The sequence below is a fragment of the Mastigoproctus giganteus genome, chromosome 6 (assembly GCF_048544385.1).
Source record: "Mastigoproctus giganteus isolate SK-2022 chromosome 6, ASM4854438v1, whole genome shotgun sequence".
In the NCBI taxonomy this organism is placed as follows: Eukaryota; Metazoa; Arthropoda; class Arachnida; order Uropygi; family Thelyphonidae; genus Mastigoproctus; species Mastigoproctus giganteus.
In genome coordinates, this window is record NC_143580.1 from 174190185 (window position 1) to 174215133 (window position 24949).

Consider the following 24949-nt stretch of genomic DNA (forward strand, 5'->3'; position numbering starts at 1 on the left):
TATGTTACTACTCTGTGCTCCGTGACAATTCCCAGCACATAGACGGGCAGACACAGAGCGTGGTGCATGCTCAGTGAAGTAGGAGCTGATTAACTTGCGATCAGTCTTGATGCGTTAGAGTTAAACACTTTAAAAGTATACAACAATTACTGGAAGTTCTTAGATTTCATTATACTTTCTGAAAATGTAGAAAATTATTTTAAATTCTGAAAACAGATTAAAAGTATATAAAAATTACTGAAAGATCTTATTTTTCATTATATTTAATTTAGTGAGGGCCGCCCATTCTCCGTCAATATTTCAGGTTTGATGACAAATCGGAACTGCTCCAACAGAATACGATTCAAGACAGGTTGCAGCTGGCGGTAACTTACGAGCTGACTGACGTGCGACGCTAAACTGCAGGATTACCGATTTTTTTTCCCATTGTGACAGAAGGAAAGATTGGGATAGGGAAGGAGAAATTTGTGAAATCAAAGGTTCAACCTTTTATTCATTTGTATGTACAGAATATTGTAGCTGTTAATCCAATGCAGATTACTTATTTTATATTTTGCTTTGGTACTTCATTAAAGTCTTCTCCGCTAAAAACTAAGTTTGATCGCTAGATCAAAGTCATGTGGTTTCAGTAAAATACTGGCTGTTGATTTCCTGCGATTGAAATTTTATAACAAAACTAAGAATGATACAGAATTTATCAACAAAGTTCCCTCCAGTATTAAATAATCATATAAAAATTAGTAAATAAGAGAATTTTCTTCATATATGAATAAGAATTTTTCTTGCACATTAGTATTGGTAGAGGCATATGATGCAAGAAAGCAACCCTATGTAGCATCAGCCAAAAAAAAAAACTTATTTCGCCCATCCATTCACTCCAAATGTTTGTCTAGTTCTGCCTTGAACTTATTTAATTTCACCACAGGGGCTCACATATGGTGAGTATGAGCTTGGCACACCCAGGGTTCTGAGCTGAATATCATCATTCTTCTCTTTCTTCGTGATTCCCTTCTGCTTCTCTCTCTCTCTCTCTCTCAGGGTAACTCAAATTTTTTTTGTCTGGTGCAGCATAAGCCTCAGGCTTCCTTGCGTCATACAGCTAATAATAATAATAAGTTGTTGACCTCCACTACAACAGATGGAAGTTGGCTCCAACAATCAACCACCCACTGGTTAAAGGCAAATTTCTGCCCATCTATTTGACTGTCTTTCTTCAATTTGAATTTATGTCCACTCAGGTGAGTAATCTGAGCAAGAGGAAGAATCCCATCAGCATTGGGCTTGCTCAAACCATTAAGGCTTTATACCCCTCAATCAGATCATCTCGAAGGTGCCTAGTCTCCAGATACTGCCATTTGCAGAACTTAAGCCTTTCTTGGTAACAGCAACCCTGTGTTTCATTCCCCAATCTCGTTGCCCTTCTCTGTACTCATTACGCAGCTATACATTGTTCCTAAAATGAGGCCTCCGGATCCATTTGCAGTACTGAATGTGTGGTCTGACCATTGCCTTATACAAGGGGACAGTCACCTTATCTCTGCTAGCAAAATTCCAGTATATCATTGACGGGCACCATAAGCTACTCTTGCAGCCTGTCAAGACACCTCAGAAAACTTCATATCTGAGTGCACAATTACCCCCAGGTCATTTTCATTCTCCACTGCCCTGAGTGTAGTACCAAACAGTTGATATGTTACTCCTGGATTACTGCTACCCATATGTAGTACTTTACATTTGTCAGTATTAACCTTCAGTTGCCACTTCCCAGTGCATCTTCTCAATTTTTTTAGATCCTGTTTTGCAGGAGTGTATTGTCATTAACAAACCCTGTCAACCTTCTTATCATCAGCAAACTTGGACATTAAGCTTGATATACCTTCACCAATATCATTGATAAATACAGAAAACAACAATGGAACACCAAACCCCGAGGGTCCATTAATAACATTAGCCCATGTAGAGCAGTGTCCATTGATTACCACTCCCTGTCTTCTCCAATGTAACCATCACTTTATCCATAATAACAGCAACTTTCCCTTAATGCCATACTGCTCTAATTTGAACAGTAGTCTTCCATGTGCAACAGTAACAAAAACTTTCCTAAAAGCCGATTGTATGATATCAATATTATTTTTTGCATTCAGTTCCTTTGTGGCCTGACCATAGTATCCAATCAGATTGGTTAGATAAGACTTCCCCTTAACAAATCCATGCTGTGTCTGAGCTATAACTGAAGACTTGTCTAGATGATCCTGCAGTGCTTCTTTAACCAGTGCCTCCATTAATTTCCCTGGAACAGAAGTTAAACTCACAGATTTATAATTACTTGTGTCAGCTTTTGATCCTCCTTTGTGAATTGGGGTCACATTTGCATATTGCCAGTGTATGGGTACCTCCCCTGAGTCCAAGGAAGCTCTCATAATTATGGCTAAGGGTTTGCTGCCAACTTTAATTATCCTTTAATAGATACCATCCACCCCAGGTGGCTTTCTTATGTTACTTCAATAATTTGTCCTCCACCTTGCTCTCAGTTACCACAAAATCATCCAGCTCCCTAACAGAGTTTGATAAGCTTCTGGCCTCCACCTCCTCACAGAATTCCTTGTGTGTGAATGTAGATGCAAAATACTCTCTTTAACCTCAGCTGGATATCATCATTCTTCTCCTTCTTGGTGATTTCCTTCTACTTCTCTCTCTCTCTTTCTCTCTCAGGGTAACTCAGAAATTTTTTTTGGCTGGTGCAGCATAAGCCTCAGGCTTCCTTGCACCATATGGCTAATAATAATAAGTTGTCAGCTACCTCAGCAGGGTCATGAACAATCGATATGAGGTGGACCAATCTGATTCATCTCCTTCCTTCTAGAGTTTATAAATTATGAATACCTTTGCCAAGAATATTCATAATCTGCCTTTGGTTGCCTAATCTCCTTTGTGACTTAATCACCCAGCTTGTACCTACCACAGTCATCTTTGTTATCTGATAATTTATATGTATCCCATGAATTTTTCTTCTCTGCCAAGAGTCTCATCAGTTCATTTGACATTCATTTAGGCCTAAACCTTGAACAATATTTTGTAGTTGGGAATAAAAGAATAGTAGCTGTCAAGATTACTTCCTTGAATGCTTTCCATTTAGAATTTGCCATTGGTAACATTATCAGTTGGTTCCTTTGTATAGAACATAAAAACTGTCTGAGACCACTGTAGTCACCTTTATGAAAGTAAAAACCCTTTCTTTTACCCCGGATGGTAGCCCACCTGAGAGCATTGTGGTCACTGCCACCTAGGGGTTCCTTTATCTGCTGATTTTTTTATACGTGAATAATCACTGCTGATAATCAGATCAGTGTTCTTCCCAGGACCTATTGAATGGGTGCACCGCCCGGTGAATTTGACTGACTGCCCAGCCAAAATTTAAGCGTTTCTCCTGGTACTGTATGGTACTATACGGTACTGCTTGCTGATCTCGATCAGTATTAATTCGAACATACTGTGCGATTGAGGTCAATGTGACAGGAGCATATAATGTTAAATGATGCAATTCATTTTTGCTTTGGATTGCTTGAGTCACATTTATAAATAATGGAAAATTTTATAATATTGTGAAGTATTATACTTCCCCATGCGGCTACTTCGTAATGCCACATGGCTGGCAAAATTTTCTGGGTAGAACACTGCAGATCAAGAGTATTACTCCCTCTTCTTGCTTCTTGAACATGCTGCTGTAGAAAATAATCATCCAATAAATCCACAAAAGTCTTCCTAGCACATACATCATCAGTTGGTCCCATGCCGACTGGGCTAGCCGGGTGGGTAAAGTGCCTGCCTGGCAACCCAAAGGTCGCGGGTTCGATTCCCGCCTCGGGCTTGGATCAAAGCACTGCAAAAACCTTGGGAGGTGCATTATGGCCACAGAAGCCTATGTGCCAACAACTACAAAAAAAAAAAAAAAAAAGTTGGTCCCACTGTATACAATTTAAAAACTGTCTGAGATCACTGTGGTCACTTTTACGGAAACAAAAACCCTTCCCTTTACCCCTGATAGTAGTTACATCTTTAAGTAAATCCCACATAAGTACACTGTGATCACTTCCCCCAGTGGTTCCTTTATCTGCAAATTTTGAATTCACGAATAATCACGGCTGATAGCCGGATCAAGAGTATTATTCTCTCTAACGTGTTGCTGTAGAAAACAATCATCCTTTAAATCAACAAAAATCTTGCTAGTGTGCGAGTGACCAATCCACAAGTTCCAGTCAATATCTGTGAAGTTAAAATCCCCCATTTTTAGACAATCTGACTTACTGGCCCACTCTGTTTCTCTGTATAGTTGTTCGTTGTACTCATCAGAGTCATTAGGCCTATAAAACACACACACACACTCCTCTCATTTTCCCTTTTCCAGTGTTTGTCTCACCAAACTGACTGAACATTGCACTGGCCTCCCATATCAACTGGATGCACTCCCATAGATTTTGTGTTTCTTAACTAACAGCATAACCTCTCCTCCCTTCCTATTCTGTCTATCCTTTCTGTACACATTGTACTCCTCAAATTCCAATTCTGCACTGCTTATATCTCTGTGACATCATGTCTCTGATATCCCAACAGTATCTTCCTTTGATGTCTTGACCAACAACTCAAATTGATCAAATTTGTTTACTAAACTCCTAGCATTGGTGTGCAATCAAGTATAAATGGACCTGTTCATACACTTAGTTACCCTAACACAATTAATGTATTTACTTGTTCCATAATTACTTTTAAGGGCACAAAGGGTGATATTGTTGTACACATTGGCACTAATGACATTATGATTAGGTCTGCAGATTTACTTAACAAGTATAGATCAGTGTTGAAAAAAAGTCGTGAGTTAAGGTAAAATATGAAAGTGTTTGCAATTCTGCCCAAACACGATAGGAGGGAGTCCATGATACTAATAGTAATAGAGGCATGTGATGCAAGAAAGCAATTATATGCACTTATGTAGCATCAGCCAAAAAAATAAAAATAAATAAAAAATTCGCACAACCATTCCCTCTAAATGTTTGTCCAATTCCTCCTTGAATTTATTTAAGCTATCAACTTCCACAAAGACAGATGGAAGTTTATTCCAGCAATTAACCACCTGCCGGCTAAAGGAAAATTTCTGCAACTGTCATTCCTCAATTTGAATTTATGCCCCTGTAGATTTGTAATCTGAGCAAGTGGAAGAATCCCATCAGAATTCAGGGTGTTCAACCCATTCAAGGCCTTATATACCTCAATCAGATCACCTTGCAGTTGCCTAGTTTCCAGCCGTTGCAGTTTACAGAACTTAAGCTGCTCTTGGTAAGAGGATCCCTTCATTCCCCTCACTAATCTTGTTGCCCTTCTCTGTACACACTCAAGCCAATCTACATCTTTCCTAAAATGAGGCCTCCAGACCTGTACACACAGTACTCAAGGCGTGGCCTGACCATTGCCTTATACAGAGGGACAATCACCTCCTTCTCCCTGCTAGCAAAATTCCTCTATATCATTGACAAAACCCCATGACCTGCTCTTCCAGCCTGTCTGCATTGCTCAGAAAACTTCATATCTGACTGCACAATTACTCCCATGTCATTTTCATTTTCTGCCACCCTAAGTGTAGTACCACACAGTTAGTATGTGCCTCTGGGATTACTTCTACTCATATGCAGTACTTTGCATTTGTCAATGTACTGTATGATGAAAGCCTTGTCAATCAATTTGGCCCTGGAGAGATTGTGCAAGACTCATGGAGTAGAATTTTTCCCAGCATGGTTTGTGCTTGTTAACAGGAGAGACTGTTTCTACAGGGATGGGATACACTTAAATAGAAGAGATGCAAGAATATTTGCTAATGCTATCGTGGCAGTGTTAGGTTGGTCGGAATACTGCTAGCTTGGGGGAATTCACAGACTAAAGATTAGCAGTAGCCGCAGGCAGAGGTACAAGTGATTCTTGCACTGCTTAAGTTAGATTGGAGGGTGGGGTGCTGGGGTTTTCAGGGACTGTTAGGAGTCATCACAAAACAAATAAATACATGAGCTGTGTCAAACAGCGGCTTGAGTGCTACGTACAGGTCTCTAGGCCTAATTTTAGAGTGGATGTAGAGTTGCTTGAGTGAGTACAGAGTAAGGCAACAAGATTGGTGAGGGGAACAGAAGGGTGATCTTAGGAAGAAAGGCTGATGTTCTGCAAATTGCAGTGTCTGGAGATGAGGCACATGTGAGGTGGTCTGATTAAGGTGTGTATATGGTCTTGAATGGATTGAGCAGGCTCAATTCTGATGGAATTCTTACTCTTCTTAGATTATATTAGCATTAGTTGAGGCATATGATGCAAGAAAGCAAGCTTATAGAGCATCAGCCAAAAAAAAAAAAAAAAAAAACCTTGTCACTTCACCCATCCAGTCACTCCAAATGTTTCTCCAGTTCAGCTTTAAATTTCATTAAGCTATCAATCAGCAATCGACTACTCACTGGCTAAAGGTAAACGTCCGCACTTCTATTCTACAACTATCTTTGATCAATTTGAATCTATGCCCCCTCTCAGGTTTTTAATCTCAACAAGTGGAAGTATCCGATCAGCATTGAGCCTGCTCAAAACATTCAAGGACTTGTACACCTCAGTTCGATCATCGCGCAGGTGCCTAGTCTCCAGATGCTGCAACTTACAGAATTTAAGCCTCTCCTGGTAAGAGAACCCCTTTGTTCCTCTCACCAATCTTGTTGCCCTTCTCTTTACTCATTCTAGCATCTCTATATCCTTCCTAAAATGAGGCCTCCAGACCTGTACATAGTATTCAAAGTGTGGCCTGACCATTGCCTTATACAGAGGTATAATTACCTCCTTTTCTCTGCTAGCAAAATTCGTATATATCATTGAAAAAACTCCATGACCTGCTCTGGCAGTCCGTCTGCATTGCTCAGAGAACTTCATATCCAACTGCCCAATTACCCAAGGTCTTTTTCATTCTCCACCTCCCTGAGTATAGTACCTCACAGTTGGTACGTTTCTCTTGGGTTACTGCTACCCATATGCAGTACTTGGCATTATTAAACTTCAGTTTGCCACTTCTCACCTGATTTACCTAACTTTTCTAGAGCTGGTTGCAGTACCATACTGTCTTTATTATCATTAACAACTCTGCCAACCTTTGTATCATCTGCAAACTTGGACATTAAGCCTGATATACCTTCATCTATATCATTAATAAATGCACAAAACAAAAATGGGCCCAGCACCGAACCCTGGAGGACTCCACTAATAACATTAGTCTACATAAAGCAGTGTTCATTTATTATCATTCTTTGCCGTCTCCCACTCAACCATCCCTTTATCCATTGCAGCAACTTGCCCTTAATGCCATACTGATCCAATTTGTACAGCAGTCTTCCATGTGCAACACTATCAAAAGCTTTCCTGAAATCCAAGTATATGATATGAATATTATTTGTTTGATCCAGTTCCTTTGTGAATACATCGTAGTATCCAATAAAATTGGTCAGACAAGACTTCCTCTTAACAAAACTGTGCTGTATCTGAATTATTACTGCAGTCTTGTGTTTCTGATCCTGCATCACTTTCTTAACCAGTGACTCCATTATTTTCCCCAATACAGAAGTTAAACTGACAGGTGTATAATTATTTTGCATCATCCTTTGAACTCCCTTTGTGAATTGGGGATGCATTTGCACATCTCCAGTCCATGGGGACCTCCCCTGAATCTAAGGATGCTCTCATAATTATGGCTGAGGATTTTGCTTACTTCCCTCGCTGCCTCCTTCAATATATGTACCTTGTTTGAATTTGGGGTAGTGGGAATGCTTCCTAGTGTATGGCTCTTGACTGCTTTCCCTATTCTCAACTTCATTTAAGCTGCAGGAATGCCTATTTACCTTTGTGTTTATAGTTAGATGTACTGTAAGTTTGTGCCTTTATTTGATGGTTTTAATTGATCAGAGACCTGATGACAGCCCCTAAGTTTACTTGTCTTTTTTTAACAATTATCCTTCATTCATTATTATTATATTATTTGTTCAGATTGTACAATATATACACATTTGTTTATCTTATCCTATTATTATTAATATGTGTAATTATAATAAAATTAAAGACTGTTTTTTTTGTTATGTTAGAAATATGAAGACTATTTTTTATATATAAATAAAGTAATGCAGTTTTGTTGATAGCATTTCTTTTGTATTTCAGATAAAACAATGGATGATGATGATTTGGGTCTTGATTTTGATCTTGATTCTCCACCTAAAAAGGTTTAATGTTTATTTTCTGATTGAATGCTTAATATTAATTAATTTTAACTTAGGGTAAAGAATGTAAAGGAATATAAAAATGTAAAGTTGCTATTTTACTTCTGTTCATGGGCGCCAGCAGCATGGTGGTGCAAATGCATCACCTTTGAATTTCGAAGTAATACATAATTTTTAATATTTTCATTAATTTATTAAAACAATACAAATTCTACAAAACAAAAATATTAATTCAAATACATTCTCCCACCTATCACGAAACGTTGACTTGGCTATACATGTAAATCAGTCAACTTGACTTAATTAAGATATTGCATGTACAGTCAACCCCTGTATAACATGGTACTTCTACAACACGGTTTCCCTCTAACACGGTTTGAGAATTGCAGAAAATCTTGCATAACTCAGTATTTTTGAGCTTTTGTGCTGGGAAAACTCTGCTATTATGATGTAATTTTCAATATTTCCATTCCTTTTTGTAAATCCCTGCTGTTGACTTGCTAGTCGTTATTGCCTTTGTGATAATGACTAGCATTATTATGATATTTTTCTAAAGCACATTTCTGGAGGTCACAACCATAAAACAATAAAAACAATTTGCACTTTCCAGTTTATTGGTCTTTTCTGTTAGTGTAATCAGTTATAAATGGTTAGCAAACTCGATCTTCTTGCATTTGATATAGCACCGATAGCTGGAGTTGTGTGGGTTTTCACGTTATTATGGTGAAATGTGTTTCCCCTTTCAAGAAATATTCATCATATAAAAAACAAACAAATTTTCAGAAACTCATTACTCCATATCTCATGCATGTTGTGTTCTTTATTATTAATTGCTTATCATTTTTACTGTTTTAAATTTTACAACCAAAAAAAAGAAAAAATAAAAAAGTCGGTGAACAAAAATATCAATTAGTTAGTATGTACATATTAATTAATCTATGTACATAAGAGTAAATTTATTTTTATTTTGCTAACTGGAAAATATTCTTCCGATTTTCACATATCATTTAACTTTGTTAATTGGTAAAGTAAAAGTTAAATTTGTGCTTTATATCTTTAAAGCAAGGATCCACTGTATCTTGTTGGGAGGTCTCTGCATTAGTTTCTGCGCTATTGCACTTGAACTTGTTTGAGACCATAAAAAATTGTGACTTCGAAGCGTGCAGTTCGTGACTTTTAAAGAGAGCAGAAGAGATTGTGCTTATCAGCGATGAAGAAAATTAAATGAACATACATTATCTGTTATTAATGTTTATAAGGTAAGACGTTTGTTCAGTCACAGTAGACTCTCGATTTTCTGGGATAGATGGTAAAAAAAAAAATCCGGGATAATCGATTTTCCAGTTAATCCAAAAATAGTGTCTCCAACATATGTAAGAGATACGTTTAGGACTTCTTGCGTAAGTCGAGTTTTATGTAACTCGGGAATGGCTAACAAAATATTGCTACTATGTCCCTAATATGCCAAAATTACAAAAACCACATAATATCCTCAGAAGAATGAAGAAAAAGAGTTATATATTTTTAATTAGTTCAATTAAAAACTTTATCTGGGGACAGCGGTGAAGTAGCCAGTGTGGCACATAAGAAAAGAAAGAGAAAACGGATGTTATTGTACTGTAAAAACTGATATGTATTTCGTAGCCCTGGTTATTATAGTTGACCTTCATTGGTGCCGACTGCTTCTCGTATTCTGTCTTTCTTTTTCCTTTATTGTGTTCGCTGTTGCCACTGACAAATCTGAATTCTGCGTGATACATGTTAATGTTTGACCCTTATTATTTTAATTTTCTGCTCCAACTCGATCGCTTTCCTTTTCTTGATAGATTTACTAGTACCACTGTCACTATATTCTCTTAGTTGGCACCATGATAACAGTCAAAATTAAATTTTCTGAAAAGAACTTCACAGGGTTAAAGCGAAAACTCACTATTATCACCCCACACGAGTGATCTCACATTTTACTAAAGCTCATTTCTGGAGGTCACTGCCATAAAACAATAAAAACAATTTGCACTTTCCAGGTTACTGGGCTATTCTGTTAGTGCATCTAATTATAAATGGGTAGTAAACTCGATCCTATTGCATTTGTGATAATACCGATAGCCAGAATTCTGTGGGTTTTTACATTATTATAGTGAAATGTGTGTCCTCTTCACTGAAATCTTCAGTCATATAAAAAAATATATAAATAACATAACGTAAGTCTGAAGCTACTTAAGTCGGGGACTTACTGTATTGAAAAATGTTCAGCAGCCTACGTAAAAAGTATGGCGATAGATAAAAAACAAAAAAACTTACCACGCACTACCCACATGTCCAGTATGATACTTCCCTTTATTTTTACGATATAAATTTTAAATCTAATAGCTTCCCTTTATTTTTTACAATGTCACGTATGGTCACCAACGTTATAATGGTTCATTAGAGATTTAACAGATGCACTGTTTTAAACTTTTGAATAATTTTAAGTTTTTGTTTAATTGAAAGCACAACTCTTACGTTTGCCCATCATTTTCGCAATTTCTAAACAAAAAAAAAAAAATAGTTACTATAAAAAAAAAAAAAAAATCCGACATCCCTGACATAAATAACAAAGCGAAATTTGCGGTGTGATGGAACGCAACAATCGACGCGATGCACTAAAACAAACTAAACATTTGGTCTCCCTTTTTTTTTTCCAAGCGGTGGGTGTGAAGACAGCAGGGGTTGCAAATAATAGGCACACTAATCTCCCAATGATGACTTCTTGTTGCTGATTTATGACTTGCAAAACATCTGTTTTTACCTATTCTAGTTATTACTTGAATTTTATGATTTCTGGTTGATTTTTTTTTTTTTTTTTTTAACTTGGAGTCTTTAAGTGTCCGATCCCAGTAAATCGAGAGTCTGCTGTATTACTATTTAAGTTATTAAAAAAGTAAAAGTAAGTTACTACTATTATAAAAATAAGGTTAAACTATTAAGTTATTACTACTATAAAAATTAAGTTTCCGATAGTTATATAAAAAAAAAAAAGTGTATTTTTGTTAGTTTCTGGAACATAACCCTCCTTTTTATACTGGTTCTTAGTCTTGTATAACATGGTTTCGCATTACATGGGATTTTGTAGGAACCGAACTATCGTGTTATACAAGGGATACCTGTATTCAAAAATTTGGTGAACAAAAAATTTTTTCCCACATCCACCGCCTTGCAAAATATCTTGCCGGCACCCATGCTTCTGTTGTATGACTATCCTATTTTTCCAAATTTATTTAAGGAATAGGACAGTTATAAAGTTATACATTATTACATAATTAAAAAAACTCAACCTTACTCGCTGGTCTGGTAGATTACAGTCTATAGCAGCTGTGAAAATTCATTTTGTGGATATTATAAAAGCTTTGACAGAAAGTAATCTTAAATCAACTAAAAAATCAGACTGAGACAAAGCGCTTAGAATAATGAAGCAAATGATGACATTTGATTTTATTTTCATTTGTATATTTTTGAATAATGTGTGAAATTAATTATGCTTCAAAAACTCTGCAGAAGCTGATCTTGATGAATGTACTTCTTTATTGATTCACTCCTCAATTCTTGATTGAGTCAGTGAAAATTTACAAAATATTCGAAATTCATATGAACAAATTAAATAAAAATCTGAGCAAATTGCCAAATGTTTTAGACAAAATTATAATGCAAATTAAGATTGTTTCAAAAGTATGAAGTTAGTAAAAAATTTATTTTGCAATATTAGAACTGAAAAAAATAATATGTCAACTGCTGATATATTAAGTGAGTATGAAAATCTCATAAAAAAGTATTCATCCGTACTCTCTCCCCAACTTCCGATTCAATATTGTAATTTAATCACACTTGTTAAACAAGATTTATCAGCAGACAACTTTTTTATTTGTTAATTTGAAAATATAGTTCCCTAGAAAGTAACTTCTCAGAAATTTTTACTTTATATATGTTATTTTTTACCCTGGCCGTGTCTTCTGCCGAAAGATCATTTAGTAAATTACGAATAATAAAAGATTATAAAAGAAATCCTATTGGTCAAAGTAGAGTGTGCAATCTTGCAATGTTGGCTATTGAGCATAAATATGCCAATAAAATGGATTTATAAGATATTAATGATTTTGCAAATGTAAAAGCACGAAAAGTAACATTTTAACTTTTTTCGTAAATTTATTAGTTATAGTATAATTTTTTATGTTTGTCAAATTGTATTTAATAATTAGTATCATATTGTAATATTAATTTTCATGTTTTTAATGTTTGCAAAATTATAAAGAAATTGTAAATAAAATACATATTTATGTTATTAAAATGATTCAACATTTTTTTTTATATTATACCTAATTAAAATTTATTTTAATAAAAATAAGGGGCCCAAAAAGTTAGCTATGCCACTATCCCCACCATGACTTATGGAAGTGAAACTTGGGCACTCACCAAAAGAATGGAAGAGCAGCTGAGAACTACACAGCGAAGAATGGAACAAATTATATTGGGAATCAGACTGTTAGATAAGAAGAAAAACACATGAATTAGGCAGCAAACTCAAGTAAAGGACATTCTTATCAAAACTAAAGAACTAAAATGGTCTTGGGCAGGACACATAGCTCAAAGACATGATGACAGATGGACAAAGAAAATAACTGAATGGTACCCAAGAGGAGCTAGAAAACCTGGAAGACAACGATGGAGATGGACAGATGAAATTCATGAGTGGAGTTTGTGGGTAGTAAATAGATGGCCATTGCACAAAACAGAAGGAACTGGAAAGTTGCTGGAGAAGCCTTCATCCTGCAGTAGATTGAAAATGGCTGATGATTGATGATGAGGGCAAGTGACCATTAGTGCTTCTGAGATTAGGGCAAGTGATACTAAACTGATGTTATCGTCTGTTGTGTTCATGCACCAACCAGCACATCGTTTGCCATGCCTGCCTGTCAATCAATACATCTTTCTCGACTTCTGCTCCACACCGATAACACCTACCGTCTGTTTACCGAGCGAGCAGTGCTAGAGTAGGCTATCGGGAAACTAATTTTCTGCTTAAGTTAGCCGACGTTTCCCGTGGTTCTGTTGTTGGCTTTCTTTACCTTCGCCGAATTCTAGTTCTAGAATTCGCGATTTCTAGTTCTTTGAACACACACATTAAACACATTTTTTTTCATAATTCTTTTTGTTGGTCATAATCAGTTATAATCATACCTGTGGTGTGTATATATATATATATATAACCATGGTATGAAGAGGTGCATTATATTATGATTGCATTGTATTTTGTAGATACATTCATATGTAAAGATGTTTATAGGGATGAAAACACTATAAATAAACAAAGTTATAACTGGAAGCTAAATGATTTTGTTATAACAGAAGAAAGTGGAAGAGAAACTGCTCAAGCTAAAAGTAAATAAGGAGACTGGAGCTGATGGAATCTATCCAGTTATATTAAAAGTAGGAGCAAAAGAGATAGGCACACCCTTGGCCATAATTATGAGAGTGTCCATGGATTCTGGAGAAGTTCCTATACATTTAATGTGTGCAAATGTCTCTCCTTTTCACAAAGGAGATTCAAAGAGGGATGTGAGCAATTATAGACCTGTAAGCTTCAACTTCTGTTCCAGAGAAAATAATGAAGTCTGTGGTTAAAGAAGTAATGCAGGACCATCTAGACAGAAATGGAATTTTACAAAATCACAGTTTGGGTTTGTTGTGGCGGGGAATTCTAACCATTCTGATTAGTTACTGTGGTGCAGTAATGAAGAAACTGGATGCAAAAAATAGTTTTGACATAATGTATTTAGATTTCACTAAAGCTATTGAATTATTTCATATGAATAACTGCTGTACAGATTTAAGCAGTATAGCATTAGGGGTAAGTTATTGCTGTGGATAAAGGGATGGTTGAGTTTCAGAAGACAGAGGGTGGTTATAAATCCCTCAGGGTTTAGTATTGAGTCCCTTACTGTTTACAGTATTTATTAATAATATTGATGATGGTATATCAAGGTTAAGTTTCTAGATACAAAGATTAGCAAGTGGTTAATGAGAATCAGTGCATACTGCTGCTCCAAGACCTAGAAAAATACAGATGGGCTGAGAAGTGCTAATTGAGGTTTGCCATTGATAAATGCACATGTGTTCAGCAGTAATTCCAGAATAACATACCAGTTAGGTGGTGCCACACTTGTTGATGTAGAACGAAAAAGTCCTGGGGTAATTGTGTAGTCCAATATGAAGTTCTCTGAGCAGTGTAGACATGTTGCTTGAACAGCTTATGTGGTTCTGTCAATGATATGTATTCAGGAATTTGCCAGTAGTGATAAGGAGATGATTATTACATGTGGTGAAAACTACTATACCATTGTGGAGGATATAGCTTAGTTCTTTCTCATTATTGACTTAGCCCATTTTAATATCATCGATAGCAGAGATGGCATCAGCAAAAATTTTAGCATGTAACTTGTATTACTGTCATCAATATCATTAATGAAAACTGAAAACATTAAGAGCCTTAGTAGGCCCTTAATGTTTTCACATAGGACTGGTTTGCTCAGAACATTGTCCATTTATAGCCACCCTTTCTCTTCTACCAGTTAGTCAGCCCTTTATTCACTTTTACCACTAATCTTGCTTCTCCAGCTTATGCACAAAGATGTTTATGTAGGACTGTGAATGCATATGCTGAAAAGATTTGAGGAAATAGGCAGATCCATATTTCTGCATGAGCTCACCCAGCATATGTCAGGGGCCTCAAATGCCAAGGGTTCACAAAAAGTAGGTTGCTATTACTGTATTTGTCTTTTGCTAACATTATTGAAGGAACACGTTTCCAAATGGCAGGAATGGTGATTGATTTGATTTGGTAGTTGTTGGCGCATCGGCTTCTGTGGCCATATTGCACCTCCCAAGGTTTTTGCAGTACTTTGATCCAAGCCCGAGGCGGGACTCGAACCCACGACCTTTGGGTTGCCGGGCAGGTACTTTACCCACTCTGCTAGCCCGGTCGGCTGGCAGGAATGGGGAGGGGATGTCATTTTTTATAACAAGTTATGTATGCAGTGTATTACATTTAAGGCATGTTAGCAAATAGTAATAATTCATGATTAATAACAAAATAAGTTAAACCACTGACATGAAAATTGGTTACAAAGATTCATAAAATTTTCTAAGTAAACATTGAAATTTTAATGTGTATTTTTATGTAAGGAAACTGGGGGGGGCAAAGCTATGAATTGTAATTGAACTTAGACCCAACCCAGGGACCAACAGAATATATGTTGAAAATTTGGTAGCAATCCACATTTTTCTTGTTAACGAATGGGAAAACATTCGTTAACAAGAAAAATGAAATCATAACTGACTCTGAAATTTTCCCAGGCACCAACAGACAGATTGGAAATTTGGCCTCAATCTAACTTTTTGTTCTAGAGTAATATGCAAAATATACTTTCATTCCTGATAATAGATTTCTATGGCTGAGGGGGTACATGGGAGGCGATGATTAATCTTAAAAGATGGAAAACTTTTAAGATCAGTCTTTTCCTGGGATCAATTAAACATGCTAAAAATGTGATATTAATTCAACTTTTTCTTATTAAATAATGTCCAAACATTTGATAATATACTTCCATTACTAGGTAATATATGCAGGGCATTACATTTCAGATGCATTCTATTTTTTATTAAAATTAATTGAATTTTTTTTTTCTTTTCTTTTTCTTTGATTAACTGAAATGAAAAAGTAAATATAGTTAGCTTATAACAATTAATTACTAAGGTTATGACTTTGTAGAACACTTAATAAAACTCTATAGTTTTACATTCTTGAAACAAACTTAGCCATTTTTTAATTACAGATGTATAATGTTTATTTCTCTTCACAAGCAATATCACATTCACAAGTCTTGCGCAGCAATGTACAGCGAAGTGTGCACGGCCTATCTAAAGCTAACAATACTGCATTGAAACTATATTTGATGTATGAATTTCTTTTTTACATACAAATTGTGTGTAAAAAAGAAATAATAATTGCCAGATTTCTATTTGTCCGATTTTATTGAAATTTGGAATGACTTGACAAATCTTTCTACATGAACCAATATAAAATTACATGAAGTGCTGTCCACTGGGAGTCCCTCTGTTATCTGTGGACATAAGGATAGACAGATGGACACAGACTGGACAGACATGGTGAAGACAGTATGCACTTATCTATATATGTTAATGTGCTTAAAAACAGCCGTGGAAACAGATTGTGTAAGAAGTGGAACAAGATATTTATCAAGTTGTAGAGGAACCGTGGTAAATTTGGTCTTGACCAGTGGGTTAAAAGTTTGATAGATTAAATGAGTTGTGATCAGAAATTTTGGAGACTGACTTTGTGTCTTGAAGTTGCAGGATTGTAGTGAGTTGCAACATGTTCAGCAATTCATCTAGACATAGTAAATCATGAATTGTGCATTAAATGCATTCAGTCTGAAATTAGTATGAGTTGAACAGAAAGATGCCTTGTCACATTTTAGCACTGTATTTGTCATGAGGTGCCAAGTTGGCCCTACACGACTAACTACAATTTGTGGTTCATCTACTATATCTACACAGCTGAAACTTCTAATATGAATTGTTTAAAATGGTTTCTTTCAAAATTCTGGAAATGTCTGTTAATTATGACACAATTAGTAAAAACTCATGATTAAGTTAAACCTGTTTATATATACATGTTGATTGACACTTCAAGAGACAGTATGAGTAATTTCGCCTTACTGCTGCATGCACTTTACTCCAGTTGGTAATGCTCTCTGGCTGCATGATACTGATGCATTGCTGGGAATCAAACTGTTTATGTGTGCACTTCATGTTCCATGTAGTGATTTGTTTTGTTTTGTTTTTGTTTGTTATTTGGTTTTTAGGAGCATTAGCAACTAAGGCCATATTGCTCCGGGGATATGCGGTGGTCATTTCCTGACCTTTCTGCATTCTCCATATTTGGTGGTCATGGGCTCGAACCCTGGTCTAATCAAGAAGCGCGTGCTATGCACTGCTGCTCCTGCCCACATGACTATGGAGGCGCCCCATGTAGTGAGCACTGCAGTTAGTAACACTCTCCTTGAATTAAAGTGTAGGTTGAAGAGCTGGGTTTTTAAATTTTCATTTGCTCTGCGATATGTGTAAAGTGTGTAATTTTCAAAAATTATTTATAAATATGTTTTTACTCTGGAACATTGATTTTTAATTTTTCAGAAAAGATTGAAATTATAGCTAGCATCAAAAAATTAACAATTTTGAATTAATTTTTTTGCTGATATTTCAAATTTTTGTGGGCACAAGGAATTTTGCATTTTTATGTGACCAATTCACAGGGTTAAAACAAGTGCAGCTGATTTGCATCAAATTTTTTTAAAATTAAAGAGAAATGCATTGGAAACCTACAAAATTTACAAAGGTGACATAAGTTTGCAGACCTGTTAACTTAAATTCTCTTCCTGGGAAATAATGGAGTCACTGGTTAAAGAAGTAATGCAGGACCAGTTAGACAGGACTGCAATTGTACTTCAGATACAGCATAGGTTTGATAAGTGGGAATCTTGTCTGATCAATTTGATTGGACACTGCAATGCAGTCACAGAGTAACTGGATGCAAAAAGTAATTTTTATATCATATACTTGGATTTCAGGAAAGCTTTTGATACTATTGCACATAAAAGACTACTTTTGTCTACAGATTGGAGCAGTGTGGCATTAAGGGCAAGCTATGGATAAACGGATGATTGAGTGGGAGGTGACAGAGTGGATATCAGAGGACACTGCTCTTTGTGGATTAATGTAATTGGTGGAGTCCCCCAGGATTTGGTGCTTGGTGTATGGTTATTTCTATATTTATTAATAATATTGATGAAGGCATATCAGGCTTAATGTACAAGTTTGCAGATGATACAGAGGTTTGCACGGCAGATAATGACAGTATGCTACTGCAGCAGGATCTAGATAAATTAGGCAGATGGGTTGAAAAATGGCAATTGAAGTTTAACCTAGACAAATGCAAAGTAATGCATGTGAGTAGTGGTAACCGTAGAGCAACATACTGACTGTGTGGTACTACACACAGAGTAGTGGAAAATGAAAAAGACCTGGGGGTAATTGTGCAGTCATATATGAAATTCTCTGAGCAGTGCAGACAGGCTGCCAGGACATCTCATCGGGTTTTGTCAGTGATTTACAGAAACTTTGCTAGCAGGGATAAAGAGATGATTATCCATTGTGTAAGGTTATGGTCAGGCCACATTTTGAGTAATTCATACAGGTCTTGAAGGCCTCATTTGCTGAAATGGGTACAGAGAAGGGCAACGAGATTGATGAGGAGAACATATGGTGCTCTTACCATGACAGGCTTCAATGTTGCAAATTGCAGTGTCTGGAGACTAGCACCTGTGAGGTGATCTGATCTGATTGAAATGCTTAAGGCTTTGAATGGATTGCACAAGCTCCATGCTGATAGGATTCTTCCTCTTGCTGAGACAATGCACATGAGGGGGAGACATAAATTCAAATTGAAGGCGGAAGGATTGTTGCAGAATAGATGTATGGAAGTTTGCCTTTAGCCAGCAGGTGGTGCTGGAACAAACTCGTATCTGTTGTTATGGAAGTGGATAATTTAAATGCAAGGATGAACTAAACAAACTATTAGAGGGAATGGATAGGTAAACTTCATATGCTTTATTAGCTTGCTTTCTTTTTCATCATTTGCACCACTAATTATAAAATGTTAAAACAGTTTTTGGAGAAGATGCTGTATGACTTTTTGAAGACTTTTCAGTTGTTTAAAAAGTTTAAAGAGGGCCACATGGCTGTCAAGATCTTTACTCTGACCACCTTTAAATTAATAAAACCAATGATGTAGTAATTTGTGTTTGTGATCTGATCAGGAGTGATTGACATTTAACTATCCACAAAGTTGTTAGTGAAATTGATATTTTCTGTGGGACTTGGAATAGGCCTCTGTCTCAGGATTATTCATTATAATAATAATATTTAGCTTGCTGAAGAAAAAATGGATAACATAGGTTTTAGGTAAAAAAAACTCTTTAATAGGAACGAGTTAAAGTGCAAGTTAAGTAAGATAAAAATAAAGTAAACAAATCACCAAAGCTTTTGGACAGAGATTGTTCTTTTTCAGCGGGAAAAGCGTTATTACAAAAAAGTGTTAATACAAAAAACATAAAGAATGCCCAGTCAGTCGTGGTCATGCGAGGTGAAACGTGTACCACAAGTATAGAATCAATTAGCAGTTGGAAGTAGAGGCCTGTGGTTGTAACAGTAAATCTTGGGTATGCTGTGGGCAGCAACATTTATCATTCAGGAGGATGGCTGTTTAATGATGGGGTGGATGTGACCTTCTTTGTTCCGGTTGAAGGAAGCAGGACAACACGAGGTGTGAAGCGATTCCAACCAGATGCAACAATGGTGCTGGCGGGATTGGTCGATAATTTTAACATCGTGGTGTGGGTCGATGTCGTATTGGGTAGACCAGAAGTGCTCTGCGATTGCTGTGTTCCAAATCTGCAGAACGAAATTCTCTCTCGTGTTCGGCCACTCGATCTTTGAGCCTTCTGCCAGATTCGCTAACTTAGCAGCCAGTGCAGTCAAGGCAAGAAATTCGGTACACTGAACTGCTCTGCAAGAGGGGGGGGGGGGAAACGGTGTCTTTACTCTCAAGCTGAGGGACTGAAATTTCCTGCCTGGAAGTTGCAAGCACTTTATCTTGTAAGATCTTAGAGAGTTGTTGTGACAGGTTCGGGTAGGAGAGGATAAAGGCAGTTGGGGTGGGGTCATCACTACGTGTGGCTCTAGGGTTTGCCACGTGGTCACAGGCCTGTAGGTCACACCTATCCAAGGCACTGCTAGGGTAGCCGCATTTAGTCAGGTCTGCTTTCACCCTGACAATCTCAGCTTGCCTCTCATCCTCAGAACTTGAGTGGATCCAGGTGCGAGTTAACAGGGCTAGCATGATACATGGAAGCTGGCTGTGAGCATGTGCTGACTGGTAGTTGGTGAATTGGCCAGCACACATCAGTTTGCGATGGACAGAGGTCTTTAAATACCAGCGCCAAACAAGGGTATCCAAAAAAGGAAGAGCATTGTCTGACTCCAGTTCAGTGGTGAACTGAATAAAGGGCAACAGAGAGTTGAGATGTCGCAAAAGTAGGTCTCCTGACATGCGGGGGAATGATGACAAAGACATTGTCGACATAGCAACACCAAAAGGTTATAGGATGGCAGCTAAAAGGCTGGCAGACCCACAAATACGTGATCCTCCATTTCCTCCATAGTGATGTTTGCTGTGATTGAGCTGATGGGTGCACCTATATAGCTGTGCCATGAATTTGACCGAAGAGGGATTCACCATACATAACACCACCACCAGTCAGGCACAACTCAAGCACAGCTCAAATGTCGCCTGCAGATAGTGAAGTTCTGCTACCTAGGGTTTGGTTGTTGTTGTTCAGGAGTTGTTTGGAACATGTGATGGCTGGACAGGAACTGAAGTGAAGAGTGATATTATGTCAAATGAGGCCATAACTTGATCTTCTGAAATCATTAGACCGGAAACAAGGGTTAGAAACTCTCCACTGTTTGAAATCACATGAACAGTCTTGCCTACCAGGGAAAAAGCAGGTTTGAAACGAACTTTGACAACTCATGCGTCGGAGAATTGCAACAGGAGACGACGGGACATAAGGGGACACCTTGTTTGTAGACTTTCAGTAAGCCATAGAACTGAGGAATTTGGATCCAGTGGCGTGTAGTCGCCAGTGCAAGGATCCAGAGATTTTGCCAAACTTGAACCAACCATAGACCAGGCTGTTGATCCTGGCCTCCCATTGTTCTAGGATGTTCACAGAAGAGTCGGGTATGGGCTCGTAGACGGAGGTGTCCTGTGGGAGAGATAGGACTTTCGGAGTCCGAGCAATTTAGAATGACCATTCGATGTCCCTTATCTGTGGGTAAAACGACAATAGAATCATCCTGGCTCAGTGAGTTTAGGGCAAAGATTTGACGTTGGTTAAGATTAGAGCTAACCGGATGGGCATGTTGTCGGATTGCTGCAGTTTTGAGGAACCACATTTGCAGTCTCTTCGGGCAGTTGTGTCAGCAATGCCTCATCACCCATAGCAAGTTCTGTGACTGGGGGATTGCGGGGGAGAATGGCGAACTTCATCCCTAGGGTGAGCAGATCTAACTCCTCATTATTATTAATAGCCATATGGTGCAAGGAAGCCTGAGGCTTATGTTGCACTAGTCAAAAAAAAAATCCTACATTACCCCAAGAGAGAGAGAGAGAGAGAGAGAGAGAGAGAGAGAGAGAGAGAGAGAGAGAGAGAGAGAGAGAGAGAGAGAAGTATAAGGTAATCACCAAGAAAGCAAGAAAGAGAGGAATGATGAAATCCAGCTCAGGACCTTGGGTTTGCCAAGTCCATACTCACCAGATGTGAGCTCCTCAGGGTTTAGTACAAACTAAGAGCAGTCCACAGGCTCTTTGCTGTCGGGAACAATAACGGTCAGATTCCCGGACTACTTGCTTATTATTATTATTTTTATATAAGGTTTAGATCACATTGGAATATACAATGGAGGGGACCAGGCTCCTGAGTTCAAGCATGAGGACGGCTTTATTAGTGGAAGCTCCCCGTAGGTCCTGGTGAAGACAGCCAGTCCAGATATTTAAAGTCCTGAAACTGAAGTTCCAACAGGCACGCTACATACGTTTGTTGTGAAATGGAGAGAAAGCCCTTTGGAATGACGTGGTGAGTCTTGCACCAGTGGGCAAACTGAAAGTGCTGGTTATCCCGGGCTATGAAGATGAGGCTTTTCTGTAGCTTTAAAACAAATCTGTAAGTGTGCTGGCCAAAAACATTATGTACAAATTTGAATAGGTCTCTTCTTAGAATTATTCATAATAATAATAATAATATTTAGCTTTCTGAGAAAAAATGGATAACATAGGTTTTTTTAGAAAAAAAACTGTTTAATAGAAATGAAGTGAAGCATAAGTTAAGTAAGATAGAAATGAAGTGAAGCGTAAGTTAAATAAGATAGAAATGAAGTGAAGCATAAGTTAAATAAGATAAAAATGAAGTAAACAAATCACCAAAGCTTTCAGACAGAGGTTGTCCTTCCTCAGTGGGAAAAGCATTATTACAAAAAAGCTTTAATACAAAAAATATAAAGAATGCCTGGTCATGGTGGTCATGATAAATGTTGATGCCCACAGTATACCCAAGCATTACTTTACAACCACAAGCCTCTACTTCCAACTGCTAATTATTTCCGCACCTGTGGCATGCGTTTCACCTTGCTTGACCACCATGACTGGGCAGTCTTTATATTTTTTGTATTAAAGCTTTTTTTGTAATAATGTTTTTCCCACTGAGGAAGGACAACCTTTGAACGAAAACTTTGGTGATTTGTTTACTTTATTTTTATCTTATTTAACTTGTGTTTTAACTTGTTTCTGTTAAAGAGTTTTTTTTACTTAAAACCTATGTTATCCATTTTTTCTCAGCAAGCTAAATATTATTATTTTGTAGGACTTATCAGTCAATTTTTACACAAGATTATGGAATGTGTTTTGTTGTAGCAAGTCACATCAGTGCTTCTCATCCTCACTGGTGATCACAGAATGGTTGTGATCACCAGTGAGGATGAGGGTCTTCAGGATCTTCATCAGTATGTTGCTGCTGTTGGCTTACACTTTGCTTCTTTTATCATCACTGGTGACTAATTGGCCTGGTTATGATCGAGAAACAGGTGGTTCATTCCTCTCATTGGAAGACTAGTTTCTTAAAAGCACAAAAAGAGCAAGACAGCTTGTTCAAATGTGAAGATCATGCATATCATATTTTTTGACATGCATGGCATTGTTCATTATGAATCCATCCCGCATAGTCTGACATTGAACCAGGAATAATATTAAACAGTTCTACAGTGCTTGTGTGATGACTTTCAGAGAAAACAGATGCAAGTGAGTCTTCAGGGAATTGGCACTTATGTCACAATCAGTGCCTTGTGTTGAAAAATTTATTTTGAAGCACTCCATCACCGTGATTTCCTCATCCAGATTTAGTACCATATTTTTTTTTCTAATGCTTAACCCCCACTAAAAGGGCGTAGATTTTCAACCACAGAAAATTATTCAGAACACGATGCAATAACTTTTAGCGATTCCAAAAGAAGCCTATCAGAAATGCTTCCAGAAGTTGCAGTATTCAGAATTGTATACACTGTGAAGAGAATTACTTTGAAGGAGAACAATACAAACTGCTAGTAAGCTTCATTTCAGTTCCTGAAATTTTTGATTAAACCTTCTAACTAATCACATATAAATATAAAAGTATTGTTTTTAAAATTTATTCTAACAAATAGAACTGCTTAAACAACTTAAACTGCTTAAAGGATGACAGTCATATATGCAAAAAATTTTGATTTTGGCGGTATGAATAATGGCATATGATGCATAAAAGCAAGCTTTATACAGCAACAGCCAAAAAAAAAAAAAAAATTTCCCCTGCATCACCTGTTCATCCCCTCCAGTAGTTTCTCTAGTTCTTCTTTGAATTTATTCAAACTACCCACTTCTACTCCGTAGCCGAGTGGTCAGGAGCGGGAGTGCAGTAGCACATGCTCTTTGAGTAGACCGGGGTTCAAGCCCCTGACTGCTAAATACGATTGATCTGCCAACCCGCACTTACCAGCGTGGCAGATTATGGTCCATTTCCCTCAGGCATGAATTGTTGAGGAGGCTTCCATCTTGCAGTGGGTTGATAATGGCTGCAGTTTACCTTTTTTTTTTTTTTTTTACCCATATCTGCAACAGTGGATATTAGTTTGTTCCAGCAATCAAAACGTTTGCCTTCAATGAAAGGCAAGGACATTTGTCTTTGGCAGAAGGCAAATGTCTGCACATTTATCATACAACTATCCTTCCTCAGTTTGAATTTATGCCCCCCCCTTGTGTGTAGGCTGAGTAAAATGTAAAATGCTATCAGCCTTGAGCTTGCTCAATCCATTCAAAGCCTAAAACACCTCAATAAAATCATCTCACAGGTGTCTAGTCTCCAGATGCTGCAATTGCAGAACTGAAGCCTCTCTTGCTAAAAGCACCCTTTTGTTCTCCTCACCAATCTTTGTTGCCCTTCTCTGCACCTGTTCCAGTAGAACTACAGCCTTCATAAAATGAGACCTCTAGGCCTGCATTAAGATTAGGCCTAACAACTGCCCTTTTTACAATGAGATAATCACATCCTTATCCTTGTTGGAAAAATCCTTTGTATTATTTACAAAACCCCCAAAGCTGGCCTAGCAGCCTGTCTGCACTGCTCAGAGAACTTCATATCTGGCTGCAAAAGTACCCCAGGTCTTTTCCATTTTCCACTACCTAATATTGATAAAATAAATTTTTCAAAAAAAATTATGGGGCAGAGGAACTGTAATTCAATATTAGAAGAATTATGGTATTTTTATTTCTGGCTTGCAAATTGAATGAAATCGACAAAACTCCGTTTTTGTAATATGTATAATTTTTTTTTTTTTTGGTTGGGAGGTGAGGAAAGGACTTCTCCTGTTTTCTCCTCCTCCCTTCTTATAGTGTAGCCCAAATGCCATAT

At 37.3% G+C, this 24949-nt stretch overlaps 1 protein-coding gene across 5 annotated transcripts in view; it reads left to right on the forward strand.

Moving 5' to 3' along the window:
* Positions 1 to 314: 314 nt before the first annotated feature.
* IFT43 (intraflagellar transport 43) overlaps positions 315 to 24949 on the forward strand; it is a 221402-nt gene continuing 196767 nt past the window's right edge. For 4 of the 5 annotated variants that reach the window (XM_090375508.1, XM_090375506.1, XM_090375509.1 and 1 more), the window contains exons 1-2: positions 315 to 479; positions 8221 to 8282. In XM_090375508.1, the coding sequence (XP_090231634.1) occupies positions 8229 to 8282 (54 nt within the window). In that variant the 5' untranslated portion in view covers positions 315 to 479; positions 8221 to 8228. Of the gene's footprint in view, positions 480 to 8219; positions 8283 to 24949 lie in introns of all 5 variants that reach the window. The other variant, XM_090375507.1, reaches the window with a different exon arrangement.